Genomic DNA, 25,868 nt, shown 5'->3' with positions numbered 1-25,868 from the left:
GGTGTATACTGCCGGGGAGGAGTTACTTCTTTATTTGCATAGTGTCAGCCTCCTAGCGACAGCAGCATACACCCCATGGTTACCTGTGTCCCCCAATGAAGCGAGAAAGAAATATACATTGCCGCTATACACATCAACACTATTTATTTTACATTTTACCACCACATACTGACCATCCACATCCACCTGCACTTTCACCTCTTCATACTGCACTCCCACGGGTACCAACACAGACACACCCCTAGAATACGTGGAGAAGGTAGAATGGTATGCCCTCTGTATCCAGCGCCTATTTAATACATCCATCCTTTCCCGCACCAAGTGCGTCTCCAGCAGGCAAATCATTGAAGCTCTCTGATCTCGAACATACTGCAAACTCGCTGCCCGCCTGGACTTATCCGCAAGGCCTCTTACATTCCAACTCAATATCTTAATGCGACCCCCCCATCATGTGACTCATCATCCTTCATAGTATCTTCACTCCCATGTATGAGCTGTCTAATCCCTCCCACCCCCCCTACCCAAACCCAACTTACCCCCCTAATCCTCCCAATGCTACACATTCTGCCTATTCAAGAGTGGGGGTCCACCGCCCATTGCGAACACTCTCCCTTGCTTTACCCTTCCCGCTCAGCTCCCGCTGCCATAAAGATCAGACTTTCCCACCGTTTTTTTTAAACACAACAAAACATTCCAGCATATATTAACATGTAGAAAACCTACAAGCTTGCGGGATTATTCACGTTCTTATAAGTTATCAACTATCCAAACTCCGACTTTTCGGACCCTGGCCAACTCGGAGAATGGAGCTTTGATTTGGGATGAAGCGATGGGCAGGAATGTACCCACTGCCCCTTCATTCCCTATAAGTCTGCCAGCCCCATATGGAGCATTTAGGAGCCCCCTCTCGGGATCGGTGGGGGGCTCAACAAGCCATCGTTGGATAGGTAATGGTCGGTTCCTGCTCACAATATACAGACAAGTACACACAGAGAAGCGCTATCAAGGCGACTCATGCCTAGCTGCCAGAAGGAAGAGACACCGGCCTTGGGAAAAGCTGGGAACATACTGCAATTAGTTGTTTTAGCGGCAGCACGACATGCACGGCGTAGCGGGTGCTGAATGAATGCAGTGCGGAGGCTCACTCGGTATGGCGGCACATCCCAGCCATGGAATGGATTGTTAGGTTTAGCCGCAGATGGATGCATGGGATCCTTTCACTGCCCTTCATCAGAGAAAGCAATGGAACAAGCATGGCAGAAAACAGTGAGCGGAGTCTACCTTCCTAGGCACAGGCGCAAGTCCAAACACCTTAGCTTCCTGAGCAGCAGGCGTTCCCGGAGGCAAAAGCTCAGACTACAGAGTCAGAGGACAAGAGAAGTGACAGACACAGACAGAGCGGAGGCGCTGGAGGAGACAATTTCACAATTGTGCTTCATTTTTATTAATGCCAAAGCAAACTTTTTTTTTTTTTTTTTCTTTTTTGCGCCGCTCACTCCAGACCTCTCCGCCTCCGAAAACGTGGAGAACAACATGGACGACACAGAGGACAAGGACCTGTCGGCTCTCCTGACATTGCATTAGCAAAAGAACAAGTCTGAATCAGCTCGTCTAAAATTTCGGTTTTGTGTTATTCTTTTCGGAAGTCCCCAAAACGACATATTCATCTGATCAGCTTCTCTCACTTTAGAAAATTCTGCCAAACACGTGTCAGCGGAAAGTGGAGAATTCCCACCTCGGCACGTGGCTAGAATATGCCACCACTTAGCGATCCCTGAAGATGCTGCACCCCCCTTTACCTTTTCCCCCCTGCGTAGTGACGCCCCCACACACCCGGCTGTGCCGAGAACTGCCGTTGACTATAGCGTCTGTCTGGGTGACGGGTTCTTTACCGCAGATTTGTCATTGAACCTTAGAGCATCTTAAAAGGATATGTAAGGAAACTGCACAAATAACAACCCCCTATTATCAGGTCATCAGAATCCCTGAAGGTCCCATCATAAACCACAGGGCTGAAATGTCTTGTATTGACTCTGCAGCCCGGGTACTGGTGGCCATATTATATCATGCCACTTACCAGTAAAGGAAGGCTGAGCGATCCCTCATGATCTACTAGGAAAAATAAACCCTATAAAATCCTGCCCGCTAGTATGGGAACACTCACAGCCATTCCCATAGTAATTGCACATTAGCGATTCCCTTACACATCCTTTTATGTAGCTCCAAGGCCAATCCCAATATTTTATAGGATTCTGACAAGAAAACCTCAAATTAATAGGGATTAAAATATATTTGTGAAAATTTCCATCAGCTCCAAGCCCCGTCCAGGAGGACTGATGGGGTGAGGGATGTCTTAAAGGGAACCTGTCACCACGTTTTTGGAAGATGGGATAAAAATAGCGTTAAATAGGGGCAGAGGTGGGCGTTACATTAGTGTGTGTGTTATGCGTTTATTACCCACCTAAGTTGCCGAAATAACTTTGCAAAGTCTCCGTTTTCGCCTGTCAATCAGGCTGGTCAGGTCACATGGGCGTGGTGTCTTCACCCAGATTTGGCGTAGTTTTCCGTTGGTGGCGTAGTGGTGTGCGCATGCCCAAAGTCCGGAATCCTCTTCCAGGGGATTTAAAATAGCGCGGTGTTCGTTATTGCATTGGTGATCGGTGGGCGCGGCCATCTTCCTTTGGCCGCGCGTGCGCAGAAGCGGCGCTCTGCTGGCCGCGGCTTCAGGAAAATGGCCGCGGGATGCCGCGCGTGCGCAGATGGATATCGCGGCGGCCATTTTCCTGAAGCCGCGGCCAGCAGAGCGCCGCTTCTGCGCACGCGCGGCCAAAGGAAGATGGCCGCGCCCACCGATCACCAATGCAATAACGAACACCGCGCTATTTTAAATCCCCTGGAAGAGGATTCCGGACTTTGGGCATGCGCACACCACTACGCCACCAACGGAAAACTACGCCAAATCTGGGGGAAGACAACGCCCATGCGACCTGACCAGCCTGATTGACAGGCGAAAACGGAGACTTTGCAAAGTTATTTCGGCAACTTAGGTGGGTAATAAACGCATAACACACACACTAATGTAACGCCCACCTCTGCCCCTATTTAATGCTATTTTTATCCCATCTTCCAAAAACGTGGTGACAGGTTCCCTTTAAACCCCTAACACCAGGGACAAAATTACTTTTTGCGCTTTCGTTTTTCCTGCCCATCTTACATGAGCCATCTGGATTTTTTTTTTCAGTGCCGGGAATAGATCCACTTCATACTCCCGCACCCGACATATCAACTTCGTATGTCAGGAAGAAGTCGATGAAATTCACAGACGAATGAAACTTCCAGCTTAAATACCAAGTTATATAGTATGGGGGGTAAAGCACCAGGATATAGAGGGTTATCTTGGGAAAGACTTAAAAGGGCATTCCAGTCTCCATGATCCTTTCCCAATATGTAGTAGGCGTAATAGTGATATTAGCAAATACCTCCAATATAGTATAGTTCTCCTGATTCGCTATGTCACTTACCCCATGTGCAGGGCATTGCAGTATCTTACGTATGCATGGTTATGCCCTCTCATATAGTGAGTTAGTTTTTAGTGGTCGTAACCATAGATATTTAGGCTACTGTAATGCTCTGCACATGGGGGAAGCAACATAGAAAATCAGAAGAACTATACTACATTTCAAATCGGAGGTATTTGATATTATTACACCTACTATATATTGAGAGAGGATCTTGGAGATGGGAATACCCCTTTAAGGATTTGAAGGTATGGACACTCTTGGCTTAGGTGTCCAGTGGGCGGTCCTCATCAGTAAACTGCTGATAAGTAAGGAGGCCTGCACCTATAAAACGCAGGTACTGTAATAAATAATTCTCTAGTTAAGACCGAACCTTTCCCACAAAACTACAGCACGGTTAAGGTCTGCACTGAATGCAAGAAAGCGACTGGGAATCAAAGGGCTATTCTTAAAGGGTTGGTTTGGTATCTTTTAAAAGGGGGTAATCCAGTCTACATAAATGATCACCTATGCAGTGTTAGACTGGTGCGTAGCACCGATCACCAGAATGGAGGATGCACGTCCCTCGCTGTCCCCGGCAGGTGGAGTTGAACCTCTGCCGTACAGAAACTTCCATCTCTGGGTTGAGCTATACTTTAACCTGAGGATTCGCAAAACCACCAACATAGGCCGGGCTTCAATGGTGGCCACAAGGTTTCGGTAATTGTGTAGCACATGACCATCAATGGTGGCCTCATTTACCTTTGAGAGGGCAGCGACTCTCTGGGCCAACTCAGCCTCCACCTCGGGCAGGGTCTCAGCTTTCCGTATCGTCTGCTGAAGCTTCTGCTCTGCTAGCTCCAGCCGCTCCTGAATCTGCCGGTTCTTTTCTTCACTCTGGGATCAAGAACACATTGATTTCTTAAACCCTTAATAATTTCCTAGACGAGACATTTTTTCCGCAAATTTTGTGCACGTTATAAACTGACCTGGTATGAGCTCAAAATCTGATAATGAAGCTGTTGGTTTTTAAGGCGCAATGACTTGTACTGTACATTATGTGAAGGCTATGTTCTATTTGTTTTGTCTATTTGTTTTATTATTGAAAGTGTGATATCATATTTATGTCACTGTGGACGGTGACTGTATGGATTATTCTGACTTTACATTGCATTGTTATATGTTTATAATCTTCTCCTGCGGAATCTTTCAATAAAAAGATTTAAAAAAAAATAAACATTTGTGCACGTTAGTGAAAAATTATATTACATCTCTGGCTACTGAAGCCATTTTTGTTGTATTTTTATGGTTGTTCAACAACTTTAACAATTTCCTTTTTTTTATAACTTCTAAACATCCACAGTTCAGGAATAGTGTGTATATATGAGTATATACATTACCTGTCGGAGTACCGATTCCTTATTAGCAATTTCATTTTCAAGTTTATCATTGAGGTCGTGCACAGATGTGGCTTCGCGCTGGGCAGCGAGGTAGCGTTTTTCGAGAGTCGTAATCCTTTCTTCCATATCTTCTTTCTGGGCCATGGCCTGAGAATGAAGCAGTGACGAGATGAAGCTCCGCATTCACCAAACCCCGATCTGCTCGGGTGCTATCAGAGCATCTTCGGTGGGCTCAGATAATATGATCGAGTCCCCGCGGCTGCATATTCTGTGGCTGTTAGACAGCCGCAACATATAAGGGGATTGCCTGTTAGACAGCAGCAAAACATGCAGCTGCAGGGACATGAACATATTATCCACGAAAGCCCAAGATAGTCGGATAACACCGGAGCGCGCTCGGATTACACGTCGTCTGTGCACGTTCGCTCATCACTATTAATATCCTGAACAAATCAAATCCTCTAGAAACCTGTGCACCAGAACTTCCAAAGACTCATCCATGTGCCAAAACCACTCACTGATCCTTTTGTCCAATCACACATGGTTCTGATGCTCATTTCACATCCCTGGCATCTGATGATTCCTCTACCCCATGCACTGGATGCTCAACCCTCCACCAATGCGGCCTGCGCTCAACCCACCCCACATCTGGCTAATGCAATCTCTTTCCAGCTACCTGTGGACATACCCCAATGCACTTGCGCCCGCTGCTCCTCCCCACAGCCTCCTGGGCCCGCTGCTCCTCCCCACAGCCTCCTGCGCCCGCTGCTCCTCCCCACAGCCTCCTGCGCCCGCTGCTCCTCCCCACAGCCTCCTGCGCCCGCTGCTCCTCCCCACAGCCTCCTGCGCCCGCTGCTCCTCCCCACAGCCTCCTGCGCCCGCTGCTCCTCCCCACAGCCTCCTGCGCCCGCTGCTCCTCCCCACAGCCTCCTGCGCCCGCTGCTCCTCCCCCACAGCCTCCTGCGCCCGCTGCTCCTCCCCCACAGCCTCCTGCGCCCGCTGCTCCTCCCCCACAGCCTCCTGCGCCCGCTGCTCCTCCCCCACAGCCTCCTGCGCCCGCTGCTCCTCCCCCACAGCCTCCTGCGCCCGCTGCTCCTCCCCCACAGCCTCCTGCGCCCGCTGCTCCTCCCCCACAGCCTCCTGCGCCCGCTGCTCCTCCCCCACAGCCTCCTGCGCCCGCTGCTCCTCCCCCACAGCCTCCTGCGCCCACTGCTCCTCCCCACAGCCTCCTGCGCCCGCTGCTCCTCCCCACAGCCTCCTGCGCCCCCTGCTCCTCCCCACAGCCTCCTGCGCCCCCTGCTTCTCAAGCATACACTCCTATGATTTTTTTTATATATATATTAACATTCCTCCTGTATTCGATGCCATTCTGTAACATGTCGGCCTCCGCTCCCGGTCACCATCACACCTCCTCACCTCTCGCACATCACGTTGCAGCTTTGTGTTCATCTCCTCAGATTTAATGAGATCTTTCCTTGCAGTGTCCAAATCTTCCTCCAGCTCAGTCACCCGGTTAGACAGGATGGCCAGGCGCTCCTTCATCTGATTCTGCTCCTTGGACTGCTTGTCGATGACATCCTGGAGCTCCACGACTTTAGACAGGTCTTCATCATGACTTAAAGAGCCGTCGGATGATCTCTGTCATAAAACGCAGAATCAACATGGAATCGCGTCCGGGAACTCGACAGATCGCATCAGGAATAGATCGCTGATTGCACAGGACAAGCTCTTCGCAGACCCCGGTGCACACAGGACACCCACCTTGCCGTTAGTGCTGGGCGTATTCTCCTCCTCGTGATCTACGGACCCGTCATTGTAGCTTTTCTTCTGATTGTTCTGCTCTCGTGAAACCATCAGCTGGATGGGCGACAGCGGGACGTCAGCGATTTCATGTCTACTGCTCGCGCACACGACCGTCCGGTGGTGATCCGACTACTCACCTCTTTGTGCGTCACTGCCAGCTCTTCCTCCAAAAGGCTACATCTCTCCAACGCCACTCGTAAGCGCTCCCGCACCTGCGGAGACCAGAAGACAGGGATGAGGCGCAGATCAGGAGCCATCTCTACAGGGGCCCATGTGTGGAGTGGGAACAGAAGCAAAACGACGGCTCAGGACTTCAAAGTACGAGGACAAATCCTAGTGGTAAATTATGAAATCTGCAAACGTTTCATGGACTGAAAGTCTTCCAGAAAACGAATTAGGAAGGTTAGAAAAAAAATAAAGAAATAAGCCTCGCTAACCTTGTGAATTCTCCTCCAGTTCCAGAAGTGTTGGCGCCCCATCTATCAGTGATCTCACTGCTGCAGCAGCGTCAAGTGCAAATGTTCATGACTGGCTGCAGTGGTCACATGAATGATCAGACAGGGCGTCATCACTTCCTGTCCTGATAGGAATCACCATATCAGCGATGATTAGTGACCCGTAACGGTTTTATTTTTCTGTCCAAATTGCCATATGAGGGCTCGTTTTTCATTTTTTTGCGGGAAATGAGGTAGTTTTATATGACACCATTCACTTTAATATATCATGCATTAAGAAATGTGGGGATTTGTTTTTACGGCATTCATTCTGCAGTAAAAATTACCTGGTAACACAATTATCGAAGGTCGATGCAATTACGGCGATACCAAACTTGTGTAATCTTAGTGTAATGGCTATAAAAAAAAAACAAAAAAAACAATGGTGTGTTCCCATTTTGAGATCCATAACATTTTTCGGACGATGGATGTGTACAAGGCCTAGATTCGGGTGAAATGTACTTTTATTGTTTGTATTTCGGGGGTATATACACAAGATTTTGGTTGCTTTCTATTGAGTTTTTTTTATTCGTTTTTTAAGGGAAACAACCCGAAAATGGTAACTTTGGCATTTTGTGTTTTTTTTGTTTGTTTTTTTTAATACCATTTACCATAAAAAGCTAATGATTTTTATATTTTGATAGATCAGATTATTAAGGACGCAGCAATACCAACATGCTATTTTTTTATTTTTAAAATTTGAAAAAAAGAGAAGAGGAAATGGAGATTCAAGATTAGTAATTTTTTTTAAACTTTTTTTTTCCCCTTGATTGTTTTTAAGCAAGGGGAGTACCAAGATGGCAGCCAGAGAAGCCTTCAGCAAGCAGCCAGCTGCCGCAGCATCTTATCAGTCTGAATTAGAGCAGGGGGGAAAGGTGGGTGGGCCGGAATGGGCGCCCAAAGCAGCGAGTCTTAAGATGCAACGATCAGAGTTTGACAGAGGCATTTAAGGAGTTAACCAGCAGCAATAGGAGCTAGCTCTGACCGCTGCTGCCAGAGGCAGATGACGGCTGTACTAACAGAGCTATGTTTTGCGTCAGGAAGGGGTTAGGCTCGATGGGGATAATGTAAGGGACATCATCTGAAAATATTAGAGATGAAAAGGATGATCTCCACAACACGCAGGTGTGGTCAGCACCACCCATCGGACCGCTCGGAAGTCATGGATCAAGAATACACTTCTGGAACAGACAATGTCTTCTTTGAACACAGCAATTTGCCAAATGGCACACAACTTTTTATTTCGGGCTCTAGGAGCAGTGCCCCGTAGCTGGAATAAGTCGGCCCTACACGGCACAGCGTATAAAGGGGGCAGATCCACTGTAAAACCCAAGTTATAAAAAGAAGCCGTAACAATAGTCCCAATCCCGCGCTCAACTCAAATATCCTCCAGATTTAGAAACTGAGACAAACAAATGGTCCCGAGAAGGGAACCGAGAGGTGCTGCTCTCAGAACCAGTTTCAGCCCCATTAAAGTATTATGGAGCGTCAGTCACCCGCGGGCGTCTCGTCAGGATCAGTCATACGCACGTTATTACCTTTTCATCTAATGCTTTGTGATGTTCAAAAAGAGACTTCAGAGCTTTCAGGACTTCAACCTCACTGGAGACACCGGCCGGGGACTGGGCCTGCCTCTTCACCACCGTCATCCTCAGCGAGCGCTCGTGTCGGGAAACAAGACACTCAAGATGTTCCAGAAGGAGCTGCAAAGATATGAACGCACGCGACTAAGAAAGGCACGAATCAAAACGGACACACGCAGATAAATGAGAAAACATTATCCAGATGTCTGCACTGCCCACCCAACCCAGAGCACGTGAAGTCCTTACCCGGGTATTGTTCCTCTCTGCCTTCAGCTCCGCTATCTCTTCCTCCCGCTCCAGCAGCTGCTCCCGGCAGATGTTCAGCTCTTTGGTCAGCGCGGCAAACTCCTTTAAGACAAAATTAACATTCACTTGGAGGGTCTAATAAGATATAGGTGAGAACTTGTCGATTTCTGGGATGGGGGGAAATCAGCCACTGGGACCCCTACTGACCTCTATAATGGGGGCAGAAAGGCACCATCAGAATAGAGCAGTTGCTGAGCGTCTGAACCATCTCTCCATTCATTATATATGGGACTGAAGAGAAGCGCATACCGCCCCATATTATCTATAGGACTGCTAGAGGAGTGCATACCGCCACTGCCACATATCTATAGGACTGCTAGAGAAGCGCATGCTCAACACCACCTCTGCATATTATCTATAGGACTGCTAGAGGAGCGCATACCGCCACCGCCCCATATTATCTATATGACTGCTAGAGGAGCGCATACTGTCACCGCCCCATATTATCTATAGGACTGCTAGAGGAGCGCATACCGCCACCGCCCCATATTATCTATAGGACTGCTAGAGGAGCGCATACCGCCCCATATTATTTATAGGACTGCTAGAGGAGCGCATACCGCCCCATATTATTTATAGGACTGCTAGAGGAGCGCATACCGCCCCATATTATCTATAGGACTGCTAGAGGAGCGCATACCGCCCCATATTATCTATAGGACTGCTAGAGGAGCGCATACCGCCACCGCCCTATATTATCTATAGGGCTGCTAGAGGAGCGCATACCGCCACATATTATCTATAGGACTACTAGGAGCGCATACCGCCACCGCCCCATATTATCTATAGGACGGCTAGAGGAGCGCATACCGCCACCGCCCCATATTATCTATAGGACTGCTAGAGGAGCGCATACCGCCCCATATTATCTATAGGACTGCTAGAGGAGCGCATACCGCCCCATGTTATCTATAGGACTGCTAGAGGAGCGCATACCGCCACCGCCCCATATTATCTATAGGACTGCTAGAGGAGCGCATACCGCCACCGCCCCATATTATCTATAGGACTGCTAGAGAAGCGCATACCGCCACCGCCCCATATTATCTATATGACTGCTAGAGGAGCGCATACCGCCACCGCCCCATATTATCTATAGGACTGCTAGAGGAGCGCATACCGCCCCATATTATCTATAGGACTGCTAGAGGAGCGCATACCGCCCCATATTATCTATAGGACTGCTAGAGGAGCGCATACCGCCACCGCCCCATATTATCTATAGGACTGCTAGAGGAGCGCATACCGCCCCATATTATTTATAGGACTGCTAGAGGAGCGCATACCGCCCCATATTATTTATAGGACTGCTAGAGGAGCGCATACCGCCCCATATTATCTATAGGACTGCTAGAGGAGCACATACCGCCCCATATTATCTATAGGACTGCTAAAGGAGCGCATACCGCCACCGCCCTATATTATCTATAGGGCTGCTAGAGGAGCGCATACCGCCACATATTATCTATAGGACTACTAGGAGCGCATACCGCCACCGCCCCATATTATCTATAGGACGGCTAGAGGAGCGCATACCGCCACCGCCCCATATTATCTATAGGACTGCTAGAGGAGCGCATACCGCCCCATATTATCTATAGGACTGCTAGAGGAGCGCATACCGCCCCATGTTATCTATAGGACTGCTAGAGGAGCGCATACCGCCACCGCCCCATATTATCTATAGGACTGCTAGAGGAGCGCATACCGCCACCGCCCCATATTATCTATAGGACTGCTAGAGAAGCGCATACCGCCACCGCCCCATATTATCTATATGACTGCTAGAGGAGCGCATACCGCCACCGCCCCATATTATCTATAGGACTGCTAGAGGAGCGCAAACCGCCCCATATTATCTATAGGACTGCTAGAGGAGCGCATACCGCCCCATGTTATCTATAGGACTGCTAGAGGAGCGCATACCGCCACCGCCCCATATTATCTATAGGACTGCTAGAGGAGCGCATACCGCCACCGCCCCATATTATCTATAGGACTGCTAGAGAAGCGCATACTGCCACCGCCCCATATTATCTATATGACTGCTAGAGGAGCGCATACCGCCACCGCCCCATATTATCTATAGGACTGCTAGAGGAGCGCATACCGCCCCATATTATCTATAGGACTGCTAGAGGAGCGCATACCGCCCCATGTTATCTATAGGACTGCTAGAGGAGCGCATACCGCCACCGCCCCATATTATCTATAGGACTGCTAGAGGAGCGCATACCGCCACCGCCCCATATTATCTATAGGACTGCTAGAGGAGCGCATACCGCCCCATATTATCTATAGGACTGCTAGAGGAGCGCATACCGCCCCATATTATCTATATGACTGCTAGAGGAGCGCATACCGCCACCGCCCCATATTATCTATAGGACTGCTAGAGGAGCGCATACCGCCCCATATTATCTATAGGACTGCTAGAGGAGCGCATACCGCCACCGCCCCATATTATCTATAGGACTGCTAGAGGAGCGCATACCGCCCCATATTATCTATAGGACTGCTAGAGGAGCGCATACCGCCACCGCCCCATATTATCTATAGGACTGCTAGAGGAGCGCATACCGCCCCATATTATCTATAGGACTGCTAGAGGAGCGCATACCGCCACGGCCCCATATTATCTATAGGACTGCTAGAGGAGCGCATACCGTCACCGCCCCATATTATCTATAGGACTGCTAGAGGAGCGCATACCGCCCCATATTATCTATAGGACTGCTAGAGGAGCGCATACCGCCCCATATTATCTATAGGACTGCTAGAGGAGCGCATACCGCCCCATATTATCTATAGGACTGCTAGAGGAGCGCATACCGCCCCATATTATCTATAGGACTGCTAGAGGAGTGCATACCGCCACCACCCCATATTAGCTATAGGACTGCTAGAGAAGCGCATACCGCCACCGCCCCTGCCCCATATTATCTATAGGACTGCTAGAGGAGCGCATACCGCCACCGCCCCATATTATCTATAGGACTGCTAGAGAAGCGCATACCGCCACATATTATCTATAGGACTGCTAGAGGAGCGCATACCGCCAACGCCCCATATTATCTATAGGACTGCTAGAGGAGCGCATACCGCCCCATATTATCTATAGCACTGCTAGAGGAGTGCATACCGCCACATATCTATAGGATTGCTAGAGGAGTGCATGCTCAACACCACCGCTACATATTATCTATAGGACTGCTAGAGGAGCGCATACCGCCACCGCCCCATATTATCTATAGGACTACTAGAGGAGCGCATACCGCCCCATATTATCTATAGGACTGCTAGAGGAGCGCATACCGCCCCATATTATCTATAGGACTGCTAGAGGAGCGCATACCGCCCCATATTATCTATAGGACTGCTAGAGGAGCGCATACCGCCCCATATTATCTATAGGACTGCTAGAGGAGCGCATACCGCCCCATATTATCTATAGGACTGCTAGAGGAGCGCATACCGCCCCATATTATCTATAGGACTGCTAGAGGAGCGCATACCGCCACATATTATCTATAGGACTACTAGAGGAGCGCATACCGCCACCGCCCCATATTATCTATAGGACGGCTAGAGGAGCGCATACCGCCACCGCCCCATATTATCTATAGGACTGCTAGAGGAGCGCATACCGCCCCATATTATCTATAGGACTGCTAGAGGAGTGCATACCGCCACCGCCCCATATTATCTATAGGACTGCTAGAGGAGCGCATACCGCCACCGCCCCATATTATCTATAGGACTGCTAGAGGAGCGCATACCGCCAACGCCCCATATTATCTATAGGACTGCTAGAGGAGCGCATACCGCCCCATATTATCTATAGGACTGCTAGAGGAGCGCATACCGCCCCATGTTATCTATAGGACTGCTAGAGGAGCGCATACAGCCCCATATTATCTATAGGACTGCTAGAAGAGCGCATACCGCCCCATATTATCTATAGGACTGCTAGAGGAGCGCATACCGCCACATATTATCTATAGGACTGCTAGAGGAGCGCATACCGCCACCGCCCCATATTATCTATAGGACTGCTAGAAGAGCGCATACCGCCCCATATTATCTATAGGACTGCTAGAGGAGCGCATACCGCCACATATTATCTATAGGACTGCTAGAGAAGCGCATACCGCCACCGCCCCATATTATCTATATGACTGCTAGAGGAGCGCATACCGCCACCGCCCCATATTATCTATAGGACTGCTAGAGGAGCGCATACCGCCCCATATTATCTATAGGACTGCTAGAGGAGCGCATACCGCCACATATTATCTATAGGACTGCTAGAGGAGCGCATACCGCCACATATTATCTATAGGACTGCTAGAGGAGCACATACCGCCCCATATTATCTATAGGACTGCTAGAGGAGCGCATACCGCCAACGCCCCATATTATCTATAGGACTGCTAGAGAAGCGCATACCGCCACATATTATCTATAGGACTGCTAGAGGAGCGCATACCGCCACATATTATCTATAGGACTGCTAGAGGAGCGCATACCGCCAACGCCCCATATTATCTGTAGGACTGCTAGAGAAGCGCATACCGCCACCGCCCCCGCCCCATATTATTATCTATAGGACTGCTAGAGGAGCGCATACCGCCAACGCCCCATATTATCTATAGGACTGCTAGAGAAGCGCATACCGCCACCGCCACCGCCCCATATTATCTATAAGACTGCTAGAGAAGCGCATACCGCCACATATTATCTATAGGACTGCTAGAGGAGCGCATACCGCCAACGCCCCATATTATCTATAGGACTGCTAGAGGAGCGCATACCGCCCCATATTATCTATAGGACTGCTAGAGGAGCGCATACCGCCCCATATTATCTATAGGACTGCTAGAGGAGCGCATACCGCCCCATATTATCTATAGGACTGCTAGAGGAGCGCATACCGCCCCATATTATCTATAGGACTGCTAGAGGAGCGCATACCGCCCCATATTAGCTATAGGACTGCTAGAGGAGCGCATACCGTCACCGCCCCATATTATCTATAGGACTGCTAGAGGAGCGCATACCGTCACCGCCCCATATTATCTATAGGACTGCTAGAGGAGTGCATACCGCCACATATTATCTATAGGACTGCTAGAGGAGCGCATACCGCCCCATATTATCTATAGGGCTGCTAGAGGAGCGCATACCGCCCCATATTATCTATAGGACTGCTAGAGGAGCGCATACCGCCCCATATTATCTATAGGACTGCTAGAGGAGTGCATACCGCCCCATATTATCTATAGGACTGCTAGAGGAGTGCATACCGCCACTGCCCCATATTATCTATAGGACTGCTAGAGGAGCGCATACCGCCTCATATTATCTATAGGACTGCTAGAGGAGCGCATACCGCCCCATATTATCTATAGGACTGCTAGAGGAGCGCATACCGCCCCATATTATCTATAGGACTGCTAGAGGAGCGTATACCGCCCCATATTATCTATAGGACTGCTAGAGAAGCGCATACCGCCACCGCCCCATATTACCTATAGGACTGCTAGAGGAGCGCATACTGCCACCGCCCCATATTATCTATAGGACTGCTAGAGAAGCGCATACCGCCACAGCCCCATATTATCTATAGGACTGCTAGAGGAGCGCATACCGCCCCATATTATCTATAGGACTGCTAGAGGAGCGCATACCGCCACCGCCCCATATTATCTATAGGACTGCTAGAGAAGCGCATACCGCCACCGCCCCATATTATCTATAGGACTGCTAGAGGAGTGCATACCGCCACCGCCCCATGTTATCTATAGGACTGCTAGAGGAGTGCATGCTCAACACCACCGCTATGTATTATCTATGGGACGGCTGGAGAAGCACATGCGCACCACCAACCCACAATATCTATGGGACTGCTGGAGAAGAGCATGCGCACCACCACCTCAAATTATCTATGGGACAGCTGGAGAAGCACATGCTCAACATCACCCCTTATTATCTGTGGGATTGCTGGAGAAGCGCATGCGCACCACCGAGCATATTATATCATGGACTGATGGAGAAGCGCATGCGCACCACTGCCTCATGTTATCTATGGGACTGCGCATGCACACCACAATATCTATGGGACTACTGGAGAAGCGCATGTGCACCACAGCCCCATTTGGCCATAACTTCATACGAACGGATGATATATGAACCCGGCTCTTGAGGTCAGTAATGAATCCAGCAAGATAGATGGATAGGTGATAACTTGCTGAGTCAGCGACAACCCGTTTAGTATTTATTGATTGTTCATTAAATGTCAAAACGCTCAGAAAAACAAACATGAACACACAAAAAGTGCACCCGTCATTGAGTGCAACACTTACGGTAATCAATGAACAAAAATCAGCAACTTTCTGCTACACTATTTCAATTCCTCAGCTTGCAATCAGTGAATTGATACCTCTTACACTCCTTCAATACATGTCCAGTTCAGTCCAACAAATAGATGTTTACGTTATAATAAATTATGGTAAAAACCCTTGTCATTATTTCCTCTGACTACACAAAGGTTATGAGATTATCTCCCTCTGACAGGAGTGGTCATATGCACCCATGATTTGGCGCACGCTACACACATGACCCGGGGGATGAGTGATGGTGAATGACGAGTATTATGATGGCAGAGAATCTGAGAATACCATTAGGACCGACATCACTCGAGGACACTTGGAAACTTTTCTTAAGAATATCTGCATCGCAAAAAATATCCAGGGAGATTCCTGCAGCTTGCGAGGTCCGTGGAGTCGTCACAGCGCACACATGGGGTGACATTAATCTTATCTGCCATGTATCAAAATAACCTTAGAAAGTAGCGCTACAAAGTCTCCTTGTGGCCCAAACTCTCCCTTCCGAATTTACTACAATTGCATCCATTCCGAACAATCCTCTAAATTGCCTCCACCGATACATTGTAACACAGTCTGCTGCGAGCAGCTCTCAGGGTCTCGGCCCCTGGGTGTAAATGACCAGGATGCCATCTCCATGGAGGTCTTCTCCCCCCTAAACATCTCATCTACAGATGTCCTATGACATTAGTGCTGGTCACTGCATGGACCAGACCAGGAGACCCTAGATTGTAAGCTCCTGGCCCAAGGACTGGTGGGCAGGATGTAAGAACTCACAACAACAAAAACATCTGTGTCACCGGACCCGCAATGTACCGTAATGACCGTCTCTTCACCTTTCATCGGCAGTAAATTCCTTGCTGACTGAGGAGAGTTAATGATTACAAGGGTCAATATCAAGTCCCAGGACCGGCACTCGGTCTACGCAGAGGTTCTCGCTTCACATACTTGAGGCCTCCTGAGAACGTGGAGCAGCCGAGGGTTTGTGTCCTCGTGTGATTTACACAAACTGTAACCACAGGGAAGGAATGGCAATCTGTCCTGCGCCTCGGAGCATTTCTAAAGGGTCCGGCTGCAGGGTAACAGGGGCCTAGAAGAGGAATTCAGGAGAAAAGGCGGGTGACTGTCCCTGGGGTCAGCAGCTGACACAGCTATACATGGCAAACACCCCGCCATATACAGGAGTCTAGAGAGCTGGTGGCTTTATTACACTTTCCTTTGTGTGGACTTTTTAGGCTATGTGCACACATTCAGAATTTCTTGCAGAAATCTCCTGAGCAAAACTGGACATTTTCTGCAAGAAATCTGCATGCGTTTTTCACCGCGTTTTTTTTTTTGCAGATTTTTCCGGAGGTTCCCAATGCAATAATATAGTGGGAAATCTGCAAAACATTAATGAACATGCTGCATTTTTTACCGCGATGCGTTTTTTTCGCGGAAAAAAAACGCATCAAGTGCACAAAAACTGCGGAATGCATTCTAAATGATGGGATGCATAATGTATGTGTTTCACGTTTTTATAGCGAAAAAACGCAGAAAACCTGCTACGTGTGCACACAGCCTTACAGCAACACTTCTCCATGTATAGAGGGTTGTCCCATAGAGAACATATCACCAATCCATGTATGATCGCTGGGGATCAGACCAATGGGACCCCCCACGCCCATGTCCAAGCACAGGGGTCTGCAGGATTACCGAAAGAAAAGCGCATTAGTGAGTGGAGGGGTGGCGGGCACAGGCTCGCCGTCCATAGTGGCGGGCACAGGCTCGCCGTCCACAGGAGGGGTGGCGGGCACAGGCGCGCCGTCCACAGGAGGGGTGGCGGGCACAGGCGCGCCGTCCACAGGAGGGGTGGCGGGCACAGGCGCAAGATGACAACCTGTAAGAGCACGACAATGACAGCTATCAGAAGTTGTCAGCCTGCACCTGTGGCTCCACGCAAAGGAAACAGATTTTACGCCGGGGCTAGCAGCCATTATGGCACCAGATTATGGACACATTTGTCGCTTTGTTTTATGCAGCGAGATCTTGGTTGGACTTTTTATGCCAAAAAAAAAAAATAAATCACAGAGGATAGAAAAGTCTCATGGTATTATTGAGGAGTCAGGACAGCACGGCCCTGTTGCTTTTCTTACTAATCACCAGCATCACGGCCAGTTTTGAGAGGGGCACTAAGTTTAGCGGATAGCGACACTGGTCTTCCCGACAGTTTCCCAGAAGACAGAAGTGTGCCAGAAAAATCCCAAATCTGATCCAAGAGCGAATACCAGGCGGAGATCTGTTCCTAATAAAGCAGCAGGGTTAACGTCCTCCAGTTGTTGCATCCGAGCGACATGCATGAACATTTCATGACCTGTTCTCAGCCCAGACAGGAAAGTGTTACTGCCGCTGACTGATGGAGCCGGCCTTTATAGGGAACGATGTGACCTGACAGCAGCAGGCAGCCCCAACATCATCTGGCCGAGGGTGGTCTTCTCCTCGTCTGACCCAGTGTCTACTCCGCGTGGGTCACAGGAGGTGAGCCCTCCACCAGAAGGCTTCTGGAAGCAGATTTAATGTAATTTATTAGGTTTTTACATAACAGCAAACAATGCTGGGACAAAAAACCCACAACAGATTGCATTACCGTCTGTTTACTGCAGAGTTTACGGCTAAAATTACGCTGCACTTCAGTGTCTAAGGCTACTTTCACACTAGCGTCGGGCCCGGCCCGTTGCAGTGCGTCGGGCCGAGGTCCCCGACGCTAGCGTTGTCTCCGCCGCACAACGGGGGCAGCGGATGCATTTTTCCAGCGCATCTGCTGCCCCATTGTGAGGTGCGGGGAAGTGCGGGGAGGTGGGGGCGGAGTTCCGGCCGCGCATGCGCGGTCGGAAAAAGCGGACCGTCGGGAGCAAAAAACGTTACATGTAACGTTTTTGCTCCCGACGGTCCGCCACAACACGGCGCAACCGTCGCACGACGGTTGCGACGTGTGTCAATGCGTCGCTAATGTTAGTCAATGCAGAAAAAACGCATCCTGCAAGCACTTTTGCAGGATGCGTTTTTTCGGCAAAACGACGCATTGCACGTATTGCAGTTAACGCTAGTGTGAAAGTAGCCTAAGATGATCCAGTAACGCGTCTCAGGGAGGAAATGCCGGGACAAAGCCCTGGATACGTGGACGCATCACGAGAAGCTCCACTGGGCACAGACCAGATCAGGGATTACAAAATACAATGCCCTATATGTCCTGACGTGGCTGCACAACATGAAGTTATTTAACAGAAAAATAAATAAATAAATATATATCTAATATATAAAGCTGAATGAATGTATGTATGTATGTATGTATGTATGTATGTATGTATGTATGTATGTATGTATGTATGTATGTATGTATGTATGTATGTATGTATGTATGTATGTATGTATGTATGTATGTATGTATGTGTCCGGGATTGGCATCTGAACCGTAGCAGCTACAGCCTCAAAATTTTGCAGTCACACGTCTGGACCCCGAGAGCGTCATAGGCTATGTCGTGAGGTGAAATTTTAACCCTGCGCTTTCCAATTGACCAAACAATTTTGCCCCTATCTACATAATGGGGAAAAAGTGAAAGGAAAAGTGTTGGAGGCGTCGCAGCTACAGGCACAAAATTTTGCACAGTCACACGTCTGGACCCCGAGAGCGTCAAAGCTATGTTGTGAGGTGAAATTTTAACCCCGCGCTTTCCATTTCACCAAACAATTTTGCCCCTATCTACATAATGGGGAAAAAATGAAAGGAAAAGTGTTGGAGACAAATTAACAGCTGCCAGATGTGAACAAGGGGGACTTAAAGAATGAGAGCGATGGCGCCAAAGAGTATATACTGTACAGTTGCTAAGGTGGGGCCCCAACATGGGATAATCACCACACACGGGGATATGAACACACACAAAATGCGCCACACACTACCACGTGCTCGAACACATATACCACCCTCAGCGCACATTTCACCACACATACACCCACACGCAAAACTTGCACACGCGGAAAAAATGCCACATGCACAAAAGTTGCAACACATGCAAAAGTTGCCTCACACAAAACTTGCACATACTCAAAAGGCACCACACATAAAACTCGCCATGCACAAAACTCGCCATGCGCAAAACTTGCTGCACACAACTTGCTACACTAACCTGTCACATGCAACTCGACACACAAAAAGTTGCTACACGCATGTCGCCACACAACTTGACACACAACTTGACACACGAAACTCGCCCTAAAACACACACAAGTCTGGTATTATCCTTCAAAAATAAAAATCTGTTTAATAAGCAGACAAACTACAAGAGCAACAAATGTACCATATAGGAATCCGGCAGCTGTCAGTCACATGACCTGTCTATTATGTGTATGTGTGAGCTAATATATACTGCCAGGGGGTGGGCTTACTGTTGGCTGGGGATTTATCAGGCTGCCAATTTAGCTTACAAATACTGAGGTAAAAATACTGACCAAATAACGTGTGAACGAGGTCTAATACAGGAGGAGATGACATACAGATATATACTATATACAGGAGGAGATGACACACAGGTATATACTATTTACAGGGGAGATGACACAGGTATATACTATATAGAGGAGGAGATGACATACAGGTACATACTACATACAGCAGGAGATGACATACAGGTATATACTATATACAGGAGGAGATGACGCACAGGTATATACTATATACAGGAGCAGATTACCTACAGGTATATAGTATATACAGGAGGAGATGACACACAGATATATACTATATATAGGAGGAGATGACATACAGGTATATACTATATACAGGAGATGACATACAGGTGTATACTATGTATAAGGGAGATGACAAACATGTATATACTGAGGTGAAAATGAGAGGTGTGAGGTGAAAATGAAAAGGTGTGAGTGCAAAATGAGAGTGAGGGAAAATAGTGGAGTGATCGGAAAATGACAGATGTGAGGTCGAAATGACAAGTGTTAGGGGGGAATGAGAGGAGTGAGGGGGAAAATGAGAGGTGTGAGGGAGAAAATGAGAGGTGTGAGGGGGAAAATGAAAGATTTGATGGGGAAAATGAGAGGCGTGATGGGAAAATAAGAGAAGTGAGGTGCTATAACTAACCACAGATATTTACTATGCCCAGGCAACGCCGGGCTCTTCAGCTAGTATATATCAACTGTATCACAGTAATATAGGCTGGATGTGAGGTCTGCGTGTCTCTCCCAGTAATATAGGCTGGACGTGAGGTCTGCGTGTCTCTCCCAGTAATATAAAGGCACAGATGATTGGCCTCGGGGAGACCAAAACATCCAACACCGCGGAGACACCATCACGTGTTTCTCAACGCAGTGATCCAGAACACTGCCCCCATCCCTTATGGGAAATATGCAAATGCATGTAGAGTAGCTGCGGAGACACCATCACGTGTTTATCAACGCAAGCAGTGAATAGCCAGGCCTTTCCCCGGGAAGGAACAACCACGGGAAGGGCAGCATCCAATAAATGAAAACATCCAATACAGGAAAACCACCTATGCCAAGCATGGTATCCATCCACAGACAGCTATTCAATGCTTGCGTTGAGAAACACGTGATGGTGTCTCCGCAGCTACTCTACATGCATTTGCATATTTCCCATAAGGGATGGGGGCAGTGTTCTGGATCACTGCGTTGAGAAACACGTGATGGTGTCTCCGCGGTGTTGGATGTTTTGGTCTCCCCGAGGCCAATCATCTGTGCCTTTACAGCCTTTTTACTAGGCACTGCTCCTAATAGCCAGATTCCTACTCCACACTGATGAGGGGCAAAAACCCCGAAACAGCTTCTGTGGATGGATACCATGCTTGGCATAGGTGGTTTTCCTGTATTGGATGCTGCCCTTCCCGTGGTTGTTCCTTCCCGGGGAAAGGCCTGGCTATTCACTGCTTGCGTTGAGAAACACGTGATGGTGTCTCCGCAGCTACTCTACATGCATCTCCCAGTAATATAGGCTGGACGTGAGGTCTGCATGTCTCTCCTAGTAATATAGGCTGGACGTGAGGTCTGCATGTCTCTCCCAGTAATATAGGCTGGATGCGAGCTCTGTGTGTCTCTCCCAGTAATATAAGCTGGATGCGAGGTCTGTGTGTCTCTCCCAGTAATATAGGCTGGATGCGAGCTCTGTGTGCCTCTCCCAGTAATATAAGCTGGATGTGAGGTCTGTGTGTCTCTCCCAGTAATATAGGCTGGATGTGAGCTCTGTGTGTCTCTCCCAGTAATATAGGCTGGATGTGAGGTCTGCGTGACTCTCCCAGTAATACAGGCTGGATGACTGCAAATGGGGAAAAATAAAAAAAAATTAAAAAAAAATAAAATAAAAAAATCAGTGCAAGATCTTCTGGCTCTGAAGGTTTGCTACAATGTAGCATGAGAGAAGTACATAATCTATAGCACAAATCTTTTGTATCCGAACAGTTTTCTACAATGTATCAGAAGCCAACAATATGGCTTCGTAACATGCAGCTTATATCTACCCAAAAAGTAGCCTGCCTTCTGCATAAAGACATGACTCCATTAACTGAATACAAGCAGAGACCTTGTAAAAGGTAACAAATTGAAAATGCAACATATATTATTTATATATCAAAGTGAAAGTTTACTTTATAAAACAGATTTTAAACGTACCAAGTTCATAGTGAGTGAACCCTCTTCCCCATTCAGGGATCCCACCAATTAGTCAGAGCAGAGAGTGACTACAAAGATGTTTGGCCATGTCCACGAATTACAGAGTGTCCATTGACTTCAATTAAAACTGTGTAACATCTCCTTCATCCTATGGGGGTGCTGTAGGGACACAGAACACCTGCTCCTGGATGTCCCAAGAACAAGGCTCTAAAAATACTTTTGGGTTGATAATCGGCCGATCGCTTGATCCCGATCATTGGTTGTTAATATAGTTATTGAGGCAGCACATCTCCCAGTGTACACAGAAGACGTGCTGCCGAGAATACGCCGACTGTACGGGAACTGCAGAATAATACCAGCTATGTACACAGACATGCTGCTGAGAATGCGCCGACTGTACGGGGACTACAGGATGATACCAGCTATGTACATAGACGTGCTGCCGAGAATATTCTGACTGTAAGGGGACTACGGTTTGATACCAGCGATGTACACAGACGTGCTGCCAAGAATATGCCGACTGTACTGCAGGATGATACCAGAGATGTACACAGAAGACGTGCTGCCGAGAATATGCCGACTGTACGGGGACTACAGGATGATACCAGCTATGTACACAGACGTGCTGCAGAGAATATGCCGACTGTACGGGGACTACAGGATGATACCAGCTATGTACACAGACGTGCTGCAGAGAATATGCCGACTGTACGGGGACTACAGGATGATACCAGCTATGTACACAGACGTGCTGCAGAGAATATGCCGACTGTACGGGGACTACAGGATGATACCAGCTATGTACACAGACGTGCTGCAGAGAATATGCCGACTGTACGGGGACTACAGGATGAAAGCAGCTATGTACACAGACGTGCTGCAGAGAATATGCCAAATGTACGGAGACTACAGGATGATACCAGCTATGTACACAGACGTGCTGCCGAGAATATGCCGACTGTACGGGGACTACAGGATGATACCAGCGATGTACACAGACGTGCTGTCAAGAATATGCAGACTGTACTGCAGGATGATACTAGTGTTGTACACAGAAGACGTGCTGCCGAGAATATGCCGACTGTACGGGGACTACGGTATGATACCAGAGATCCACTGGCCCTGGTGATATCAGGCTCATCTCTTTTTTCTAGGTGAATGATGCAGAGACTTCTTCTTCCTCCATAGTTCTACCAGGAGTTCAAGTACGAAGCCGCAATCCAAGATGTGCGCAGAAGAGTCAGCCGGACACACAAGGCTAGCTGTGTTCTTGCCGTAGCCCTTGGCGGCAAACCAAACCTGTGACCATCTGTTCAGCAGAAAGCCTGACACGCCGTCCGGACACAGCGCTGTAATAATGGGATTAGCCCCTTCGGTGGTGGGAGACTCCTCTTAGGCCTTGTAACGAGCTGTAAGCTACAAAACACACAAATGCACAAAAAATAAAAATCACAAAATTTGACTCCGACTTCGGCCGTCTGGCACAGATTCCAGGAAAGAATTTGCTTTACTGCGCTGCAAAACAAAGGCGCCACTGTACGAGCAATAACCTCCTGCCGGGAGAAAACCTGTTATCTGTCTGCACTACGGGCAATAAAACGACGGACTGGACAGATGTCACGTAGGAAAGTAACAGCGGGCACCAGAGCAAACCCAAACAAAAAGCAAACGTCCTGCGGTGGCCCCGAAAGTGTCACACACTCGGCACTGCTACACCACGTGACCGCCATACACAGTCATTTACCGCATTGTTCATCCGCTGGTATTAATAGCAGCGAGCGCCCACACACTAAATAAAGGTAATTAAGCCTCTAAATCATTTAAAGGGATAGTGTCAACTGCGCTAGGGAGTGCAATCTTGTGCTCCCTGTTATCAGCCATCACAGGCTGGGGGAGAGAGGACTGCTGAGTGCCAAAATGAGTCCGTCCTCGATCCTCCAGAGAACATCTGCCTGCAAGGTAAAAAAATAATAATTTCCACACACAAAAAAAAAAAAAAGTTTCACCAAGGATTAAAGTTGTTTTTTTTTTTTGCAGCGATGGCCAAAATCAATCTGCAGCTTATGGCCTAATATACATTTCTCACATCTGTAGCCTTTTTGGGGAAGACCCCACTACAAACACAATCACTGCCAAAATAAAGGGGCTCCCAGCCATTCAGATGGAGAAACCGTGAAAGAAACTATAAAAAATAAGCACAAAGGGATTATAAAGGATAAGAAAGGGGGTCTGCTTTATAGCCCCACTAGAAAAAAAACAACAATCCGCACTTCAGGGGATGGCCAGTACTTCAAGTATTCAAGGGACTGAAGCAGAGATGCAATACCAGGTGCCACCACAGACACGGAGGGCGCAGTTTCTGAGAATTTTTTTTTTTTCAATTGATTGACATCCTCGCGACATAAAAAGGTATTCTAGTCTAAAGAACCAATGAATTAGGTAGACGATGGAGCATTCATCCTATTCAAGACTATCTTCTTCAAGAACAGGCCTCTGCAGGCACCGCCGGAGAGGGAGCGCAGCGCTTGGTTATCTCCAGCGGATCCATAGACACTGGCGCACATGCTCGATCTCCACTCCCATCAGACAGGGCTGTGCTGAGCCCCACTCTGGGGATGGCAGCTGTCGGACCCCCAGCCACCAGTATGCTACCCCCTGTTGTAGCTGCACTGACCGCCATCTTGCCTAATTTGACCATTTACAGTAAAGCAGCCCTTGTCTTTGGGTAAGTAAGGACGGAGCCTCATCACTAAAGCTGGGGGAGCATATTCTACTATGGCCGGTCAGTCGTCCGCCATCTCTGCCAACGCCCCCGTTTGCACGGACCGCCGCTCAGCTGAGCGTAGACGCGTTTTGGAGAGAACAAAGTGGATATGGCTCATATCTCTGGAGCGAGTGAGAGACCAAGTAAAATAAATGTATGAAAATTCTTTAGAAAAAATGGCGGGTCAAAGACTCAACAGCTTAACAGCCCTCCCCCCCAGTCTTGCTCGGCCGCCGTGGCTGAAACATATGGACTCTATTAAATGGTCTCTGAAGCCGACTTCACACCTAGACCTCGCTATTCGTTTTCGTCTGGTGCCGGCTCATTTCACTGCGTTTTTAACCCCTTCCAAAATCATGTGTTGGGGAAAAAAAAAAAAAAAAGACGCCAAACACACAAATTCTGCTGGGATCTTTGATGTCCCAATCCCGCGGGTAGGGGACACTTTAGTGTCGCTCATCTTGCAGAGCGGGAGGAGCGACGGTATTTCAGGATAATCTGGTTTATGCTCAGGGCAGGGCCCGACATGACGAGGGGCAGAGAGAAATTAAAGTCACATCTCAGTCATTTTCATCAACACGGGCCTCATATTATTCCCCACTGAACAGATCCGTCCTTCAAGTGCTGCAGAAAGGTAATTGACGTTGAGATGCCCGACCTTCCCCAGATCCTTTACATCAGAGAGGCCGCTCAAGGGGCATCCCACCCTGCTGCCGCGCAAGAACGGTACCCCTTCAGTGTCCCTTTAAAGAGCCCGCTGGCAGAGTGTGAAGAAATGGACACAGTACAAGCAGTGGTGCCATCCATCTTCCCTCCATAAAAAAAAAAAAAAAAAAAAATACAAGCAAAAACGTGGTTGAGAAGTGGCCGCCATCTTTTCAGGAAACATCCGTATATGATCGTTCTGTGAACAGAGAAAATCATTGTTCTCGGCAGCACTTTGCTTACACAGACGATGTGCTG

General features: G+C 48.3%; 1 protein-coding gene across 11 annotated transcripts in view; it reads right to left on the bottom strand.

Annotated features, from left to right (window-relative positions):
- Positions 1–25,868, bottom strand: part of PPFIA1 (PPFI scaffold protein A1) — a 72,610-nt gene that overhangs the window by 38,090 nt on the left and 8,652 nt on the right. For 10 of the 11 annotated variants that reach the window (XR_013221455.1, XM_077286954.1, XM_077286957.1 and 7 more), the window contains exons 3-9: positions 9,024–9,125; positions 8,733–8,897; positions 6,838–6,912; positions 6,659–6,754; positions 6,314–6,535; positions 4,898–5,044; positions 4,260–4,394 (exon numbers count right to left, since the gene is read on the bottom strand). Coding sequence is in view for 10 of the 11 variants with exons in the window: in XM_077286954.1 (XP_077143069.1) it covers positions 4,260–4,394; positions 4,898–5,044; positions 6,314–6,535; positions 6,659–6,754; positions 6,838–6,912; positions 8,733–8,897; positions 9,024–9,125 (942 nt within the window). In the remaining variant the exon portion in view is untranslated. Of the gene's footprint in view, positions 1–1,281; positions 1,357–4,259; positions 4,395–4,897; positions 5,045–6,313; positions 6,536–6,658; positions 6,755–6,837; positions 6,913–8,732; positions 8,898–9,023; positions 9,126–25,868 lie in introns of all 11 variants that reach the window. The other variant, XM_077286963.1, reaches the window with a different exon arrangement.

Source organism: Ranitomeya variabilis, chromosome 2 (assembly GCF_051348905.1).
Source record: "Ranitomeya variabilis isolate aRanVar5 chromosome 2, aRanVar5.hap1, whole genome shotgun sequence".
Taxonomy (NCBI): domain Eukaryota; kingdom Metazoa; phylum Chordata; class Amphibia; order Anura; family Dendrobatidae; genus Ranitomeya; species Ranitomeya variabilis.
Note: the sequence above shows the minus strand (reverse complement) of the source record. Positions and strands in the feature narration are given on the sequence as shown.